The sequence below is a fragment of the Delphinapterus leucas genome, chromosome 2 (assembly GCF_059928025.1).
Source record: "Delphinapterus leucas isolate spDelLeu-1000000601 "Yukka" chromosome 2, BTC_Dleu_Yukka2, whole genome shotgun sequence".
NCBI classification, from domain to species: domain Eukaryota; kingdom Metazoa; phylum Chordata; class Mammalia; order Artiodactyla; family Monodontidae; genus Delphinapterus; species Delphinapterus leucas.
Genome location: NC_143130.1, coordinates 115,474,504 through 115,482,886, shown reverse-complemented (window position 1 = coordinate 115,482,886; position 8,383 = coordinate 115,474,504). Strand labels below are relative to the sequence as shown.

At 33.2% G+C, this 8,383-nt stretch overlaps 1 protein-coding gene across 5 annotated transcripts in view; it reads right to left on the bottom strand.

The window, feature by feature from the left end:
* ARHGAP5 (Rho GTPase activating protein 5) overlaps positions 1-8,383 on the bottom strand; it is a 106,269-nt gene that overhangs the window by 35,184 nt on the left and 62,702 nt on the right. For 4 of the 5 annotated variants that reach the window (XM_022553469.3, XM_022553470.3, XM_022553468.3 and 1 more), the window contains exons 5-6: positions 7,281-7,412; positions 5,075-5,180 (exon numbers count right to left, since the gene is read on the bottom strand). In XM_022553469.3, coding sequence (XP_022409177.1) covers positions 5,075-5,180; positions 7,281-7,412 — 238 coding nt within the window. The remainder of the gene's footprint in view (positions 1-5,074; positions 5,181-7,280; positions 7,413-8,383) is intronic. The other variant, XM_089907584.1, reaches the window with a different exon arrangement.

Genomic DNA, 8,383 nt, shown 5'->3' with positions numbered 1-8,383 from the left:
CTGAAATTATGATAGGAAAAAAACAATTAGAAACCAGTCAAAACTCATTGCAATTAAAGAATCTGAGAGCTGAATATTATTTCAGATGATCTGGTTTTACCTTTTTTAAAAATCTTAACTTCAAATTTAAAACATTTTCCTGCTTGTGCATTCCATGTTCAACTACATTCTAATAACAGAAAAAAGCAGTAAAATCCATTCCTTATGAGAACGAAAGATGGTTTTTACTTTGGAAAAACTATCATATCCTCCAACCGGGAGACTTTTCAACTTTCAAAAAACTCAAGTTTCTAGTATTCCAAAAAACAATCTTTTTAATCATTAACTATCTTGTACATCGTTACAAATTTAATTTCAATGACAACAGTTCAGAGAGCAAATTCTACCTTAAAATTCTTTTGATCTGACAATAAATAATTTACAAATGACCATATGTTAACTATTTTGCATCCAGTCTTTTAAATATGTGAGCAAGCACTACTACCATTGTCTGTAATAAGCAAGAAACATAAGAAGCAAATCTTGAATTTTAACTCAAAATTATTAAATTGGGAGGAAATTTTAGGTATTTTATCCAATCCTCTCATTCACACATGAAGAAACAGTTTGCCCAATATGCAAGGTAGCAGGAAAATTTTTTATTTGAATTTGTGTATCAAAAAATTAAAAATCTAAACCAAAGGACCCACACCCCCAAACACAGGAGTTGCTCATCTGAGGTAAAATAAGTGCTCTAAAAACATGTGTTCTGTGGTAAAAGTTATTACTATTTGTTAAGAGACTAAATTAGAATATTCAGAATAAAGTCAACCTCTGTTAAAATATAGTGTATAGAGGGGCCCAGTCAGGTGTGTCTATGTGGTAGTCAAGTATAGGTTCTGAAAATACCCATAGATTTGAAAGACATGAATATGGGCATCAAATCTAATTGTTGAGTCAAAAAGTACAAAGGAAAGGTAGCAAATCAGTTAGATGAGAGTGGTCAGGGTCCTTGAAGAGGTAATGTTTGAGTTGAGCCAAGGGTGATGGGTGTTAGTAAAACAGTAGGAAGAAAGAGTAATTTAGTCAAAACAGTGGTTCTCAAATACTACAAAGCTATAGTAATCAAAACAGCGTGGTACTGGCACAAAATCAGACATATGGGGATCACTGGAACACAAGAGAGCGCCCAGAAACAAACCCACACACCTATGGTCAATTAATCTTTGACAAAGGAGGCAAGAATATACAATGGAGAAAACACAGTCTCTTCAGCAAATGATGTTGGAAAAGTTGGACAGCAGTATGTAAATCAATGAAGTTAGAACACTCTCTCACATCGTATACAAAAATAAATTCAAAATGGCTTAAAAATTTAAATATAAGACATGACACCATAAAACCCCTAACCGAACATAGGGAAAACATTCTCTGACATAAATCGTAGCAATGTTTTCTCAGGTCAGTCTCCCAAGGCAACAAAAATAAAAGCAAAAATAAACAACTGGGACCAAATCAAACTTATAAGCTTTTGCATAGCAAAGGAAACCATAAACAAAATGAAAAGACAACCTACGGAGAGAAAATATTTGCAAAGGATGTGACTGACAAGGGGTTAATTTCCGAATACACAAACAGCTCAGTATCAAAAAACAAACAACCTAATCAAAAAATGGGCAGAAGACCTAAATAGACATTTCTCCAAAGATGACATATAGATGGTCAACAGGCACATGAAAAGATATTCAACATCACTAGTTATTAGAGAAATGCAAATCAAAACTATAACGAGATACCATCACAGACTGCTCAGAATGGCCACCATCAAAAAGTCTACAAATAATAAATGCTGCAGAGGCTGTGGAGAAAAGGGAACCCTCCTACACTGTTGTTGGGAATGTAAATTGGTGCAGCCACTATGGAGAATAGTATGGTGGTTTCTTAAAAAACGAAAAATAGAGTTGCCATATGATCCAGCAATCCCACTCCTGGGCATATATCCAGAAAAGATGAAAGCTCTAATTTGAAATGATATATGCACCCCAATGTTCACAGAAGCACTACTTACAATAGCTAAGACATGGAAGATATGATATATATACACACACACACACACACAATGGTATATTGCTCAGCCACAAAAAAGAATGAAATAATGCCATTTGCAGCTACATGGATGGACCTAGAGATTATCATTTTAAGCAAAGTAAGGCAGAAAGAGAAAGATAAATACCATATGATATCACTTATATGTGGAATCTAAAAAAAAAAAAATGATACAAATGAACTTATTTACAAAACAGAAACAGATTCTCACAAACACAAAAAACAAACCTATGGTTACCAAGAGTGAAAGGGTGTGTGGGGGATAAATGAGGAGTTTGGGATTAACAGATAAACACTACTATATATAAAATAGATAAACAATACTGTATAGCACAGGAACTATATTCAATAGCTTTTAATAACCTATAATGGAAAAGAATCTAAAAAAAGAATATATATAACTGAATCACTTTGCTGTACACCTGAAAACTAATATGACGTTGTAAATCAACCATACTTCGATAAAAAACAAACAAACAAACCCCCACCCCCAGTGATTCTCAGTGTGTATCAGAACCTCCTGGAGGGCCTGTTAAAACACAGATTGATAATTATGTCTGGGGTGGGGCCTGATAATTGGCATTCCTAACAAGTTCCCAGGTGATGCTGATGCTGCTGCTTTGAGGACTGAATTTTGAGCAAGACTGAGGCAGTCATGTTAAGATGTGATAAGGGACCAGGCACAAATTGATACTTTCGGTTAAGTCCTATTAGTTTAATATTAATACAGTGGCACTTGGTGTTGCACGGTGGAAAAGGAAAGGAGATTTAACAGAGTAAGTTAGAACTAGGCCACTTAATGATAAACAATTTAGATTTTTTTCCTTTAGGATGTAAGTGATCTTTACACAAAGAGCTTTTAGAAAGATCATTCTGGCATCAGGATCAAGGGAGAATCAAGAAGAAAAATAGGCAGAGAGAGAGCTCAATGACAAACTAGAGTTTCCTAAATGAGAAATGATAAAATTTAAACTAAAGCAGTGGCAGAGGAATGAAAAGGAAAACTAATCAGGAGAAAAAACTAATTTGACACAATAACTCACTGAATATGGAAGGTGAGAGAAAATACATCCAAAGAACAGCTCCATGGATTAATTTTTGCAATCTGTCAATCACCCAATATATATTTATCATTTATTTCCTATACTGGAATGTAAAGTTCCATGAAATGTGATTATTTTATTTACTGCTATGTCTGTATAGCATTTACAAGAGTACCTGGCACAAAGAGTACATCCATTATAATCAATAGTTGAGTGTTTGTTCTAAAATTTAAGTCTGATGATACTATTTCTCTGTTCTACTCTCTAGTGGCTCCCCATACCATTCAGAGTAACAATCATGCAATGCTTTTTTCATTGACAAAGTCTTGCTCCCCACCCCACCCCCCATAAATGTCAGCTGAACTCAACAGTGCACTTAGTGATAGACATGAAAGCAACCTCCTTGTCAGTAAAATATTTTGAGGACTAAAGCTAATCAATAGGCTAAACTCTGGGTAGTACTGCCCTATCCTTCACTCTGCTCAAACCACACAGACCTTTTTGCTGTTCCTCAACATGCCAAATATGCCTGTCATTAACTGTTGTATCACTGGAGTCAAACACAGTTAAGTGTCTTAATATAACATTGATGGTGGGCTAGCACTGTGATTCTTCGCATATGCTCTTCCCTTTGTCTCTTTTCCCTATTGTTTTTAATAAAGTCCAATTCTTGTTTCAGCACTTTAATCAGGCAATACAATAATATGTTCATATACCATCCCTACATTCCATATTGGGTAAGGTCTCCTGTAGTACCCTGTACACATCTGTTAAATCATGAACCACATTGCATGGTAATTTTCAAAAGAGAAAATTCCACTAATTATACTGCAATACTATGTATGTTGGTATTTTCTCACAGAGGGAGACCCCAGAGAAGAGTTACTAGAAGTGCTAATATAATTTTATGCTACATTGATAACAACAAAAAAACTTTAAACACTGCTTAATACTCTCTTTTAAGAGGTACAGACTGAAATGTATTTGTTTTGGACACTGACATTATTAGTTAAAAAAAACCAAACCTCAGTTCGTTAAAATGTTAGTAGAAAATACTGTGAAGAGTAGACTTTTGAAAAAAGTAGTACAAATACTAATAATTCTATTCAGTCTCAATAACAACTTTGTGAGCTATTATTCTTCTCATTCTTATAGTTGAGAAAAATCAAGACTTAGGCAGGGTGAAGTATTTGTCCAAAGCCACAGAACTAAAAATGTTTCAAAACCAAGCCTATTTAATTCCACAGTCTTGAGCTTTACGCTATTATACAATATTAATATTGCCTTTCATTTAAGAAATGGTGTTGGGAAGAGTATCTTTATAGAAAAAAGTATAAACTTGAAGCTTAACATATTTAAGGCTTTTGATATAGGATTAATGTCCTGCATTTCAGTAACAGTCAAGGTGGATAGTGATATGAATTCAAGTTTCTAATAAAATTTCACTATGAAGAATATCCAAACAAAACAAGCAAGATACATAAAAGAGACACAGTACAAAAGAAGAGGCAATTAAACCACTTAATAAAACTTGGATTCTAGTTATAAGATGTGTCACTTGAGCATATGATTTCTCTCTTTAAACCTCAACCTTTCCAACTTCAAATAGGTTGATCTGGTTAATTATCTAAGCGTCATTTCATAACTAAAATTCTAAGATTCTATAGAAGAGAATTGTTAAAAAACAGCAGTGACAAAAAAAAAGTACTCACCACACTTATTATTTATATAATCATGTTAGATACTAAAAGTGTCATATACCTTTCTTTAAACAAGTTGATGAAAAATCTATTTTAAAAATACAGAAAAAATAATTTAGAGAACCAAAATTGAACTGCATGTTTAAATTAGTCTCTCTTTCTCTATTTTATGATTACCCAATTTATAAAGTTACGTGTTTGAAATCCGTAGTGCATTTTATTTGCAAAAACGAAAAATAAAAATACCTGTTTAGATGTGTTATTACATATCTGAATACATCATAGTTAACGGAATGAAATTTCTTAACAATTTCTTTCAGTGCATGAAGACGTTCTGTTTTATCCGGGATTTCTGTAAAATTAAAGTAGCGAGGAATTTGTGTGAAACACAAACATTAAAAAATATTGATAAAGCTTCCTGCTATGCTTATTGTATGAGACAATCAAGAATGTATATAAAGCATATCAAGAGAGGGAAACAAAAACAAAGAAAATGTTGTAAAGAACCTGCTAATAAACAGGTTGTAAAGAACCTGCTAATAAAAATGTTGTAAAATTTGTAAAGAACCTGCTAATAAAAATGTTGTAAAGAACCTGCTAATAATATACCATGTATTTACAATAGCCTTTTCACAAGTAAAGCTAATAACTGAAGATCAAAGTAACCTGGGGGTGGTAAAATAGGAAATGGTATATTAGTAATTTCTCTAAGCAACTTATATAACTAGATACTGATTTAGAATTAACTAATTACTTACAAATCTGTTAGGCTCTTTATATTCATGCTACAGATAGTAAGTATTTTAGGCTTTGTGGGTGAAACTACTCAACTCTGCAGTGGTACAAAAGCGGCCACAGACAATATGTAACAAGAGTGGCTGTGATCCAATAGAACTTTAAAAATCTGAATTCATATAATTTTAATATTTTGTAAAATTTTCTTTTAATATTTTTTCAACCATTTAAAAATGTAAAAAAACATTCTTAGCTTGCAAGCCTTCTGAAAACTGATGGCACGCTAAATTTGGCCCACAGGTCAGTTTGCCAACACCTGATTTAAAGCATTATACTTATTTATAATCCACTTAGCTTATAAAACATTGTTCTTCACAAGTAGCACAAGCAGTACAAGCATTTAGCTCAGTTACTTTCCAAATTTACACAAATTATGAAACAGGATAACTGAAATGTGGCTCTGCTGTAAATGGGAGAGGACAGAGTGCCTTACTGCTCTGCTCTTCCTCATTCAGTTCATTCTTCAAAAATAACAATGGATTCCTCTGGAGGAGGCCAGTCTGCCAACCAACTCATGGTAGTACACCAAGTACTAACAAATTTCTCATTTGCCACATATTACTTCTAAATCAGCCCTCAATATTTCCTAAGTAGGGAAGTTCTGAGGCTATTGTTCATAGCCAAAACGTAAGAAAATCTAAGCTATCAATTGACTATTTTCCTAGTTTTCATATGAGAGAATGTATAAGGCAACTGTATCTTATGACAATATACTAAAGTGGATTTCAATGAAATGAAAATTAACCGAGAACTTTAACAATAAGTATTATAAGTAGTCTCACGCTACAGAGCTTGAAGACTTGTAATCAAAAGGAAATATTAAAGAGAAATATTTAGAAACTACATTAAATTTAGCCATTGAGAACACAATGTGGATTAAGCACTAGGTTACCTGATACTCAAATAGACCTTTGGTCTCATTTTCCAGATAACAAATGAGTATTTGCTTCATAGAAACATCTGGATGAATGATGATGCCAAGTAGGAATCAATACTGAATGAGTACCCATTTTCCTGTCTTACTTTTTCAAAAACTGAATTAAGACATGAGGCCAAAGTTAATTTCTTTGACTTAAAAAATATATATATACACATGTGTACAGACCATACACAGGTTAATATGTTACTAAAATACATTACAGATACATTCATTTGAAGACTTAATTTCTTTTTTTTTTTTTTTGCGGTACGTGGGCCTCTCACTGTTGTGGCCTCTCCCGTTGTGGAGCACAGGCTCTGGACGCGCAGGCTCAGCGGCCATGGCTCATGGGCCCAGCCGCTCCACAGCATGTGGGATCTTCCCGGACCGGGGCACGAACCCGTGTCCCCTGCATCGGCAGGCGGACTCTCAACCACTGTGCCAGCAGGGAAGCCCAAGACTTAATTTCTTTTTCTTACAATGCCTTTGAGTTTGAATTAAAAACACAAATCTCAAACTTCTAGTATAATGATCTAACTTCTAAGAGCACCTAGTCATCTGGGAGCCTAGCTAAAACTATTTATTTAAAGGGAAAGAGCTTTAATAAACAGTTCTAGAAGCTAAATTTTTATTAGCTACATATTCTAGTGCATGACTGATTTTAACACAAAGCAATCAATGTACAAACCCCACTATCATCATCCCTCTCAAAAGAAAAAAAAGGAGGCTTTTACTTACTTGCTGCTTCCAATAGCTCTGGATGAAGAGAATATGGAATTAAAGGATCTGGTAGATCTGCAAAGAAAGCTTTAAGAGCTCCAGCTACAGCATTTACTGTTACTTCCATTGATACTAGACTGATATTATGATCTATAAGACAAAAATAAAAATTAAAAACTATAATAGATTTAAATTTATTACAGGAGAAGTAAGTTGAATGGATACTTGTAGATCCAAAGACATTTAAGTCTTCTCATGGACCACCTTTCTTCACAGGCTGATTCATCCCTCCCCCATTGTTTTAATATAAGTTTGCCTGACAAACTATAGATAAGGAAAGAGAAAACCAAGTAAGAAGCATTTTCTGTGACAATAAAAAAATGCTATTAGGCTTGTCAGTATATGAGACATCTCTCTTCTTTTGAAACATTTTGTTCACATAAGCTATTTAAAAGAGGCCATAAGGAAGCAGAAAGACAAAAGATAGGAATCATGCATATAAATTCAAGTTTTGATGGATGATGGATGTTCACTAAACTTACTGTGGTAATCATTTCATGATATATATAAGTCAAATCATTATGTTGTACACCTTATACAGTACTGTATATCAATTATATCTCAATAAAACTGGAAGAAAAAACAAAATCACTATACCTCATGGAGTATGCTTAATTGGACATAAAAGGGGTAAAAGGCGAACACTATTTTATTGTTTCAATATACATTATTATTCTCACATCGCAGGACCACTTTTGTGTGTTTTTTCTACAATATTATACTGCAAGCCAATATAAATTGTAATCTACAGTGTAAATCTACTAGTTCCCTGGTGGGGAACTTATAACTTATACTTAAAAAATTTTAATATAAAACACTTATCAGTGAAGTTCTGACTTAAAAAATAAGAATGTAACATATTAAAGGTATATCATAAGGTTAATTTGCTATTAAAAAAGTAACATTTTCCTTATTATAAATACAATGAATATTTATGATAAATAAAAAAATTACTCCCATAACCAAGAGATAATCACTGTTTATACTTTAGCATGTTTCCTTTCAGCCCTTTTCTGCTCATTAAAAAATATATATATAGATAGATAGATTGTATATCGGAT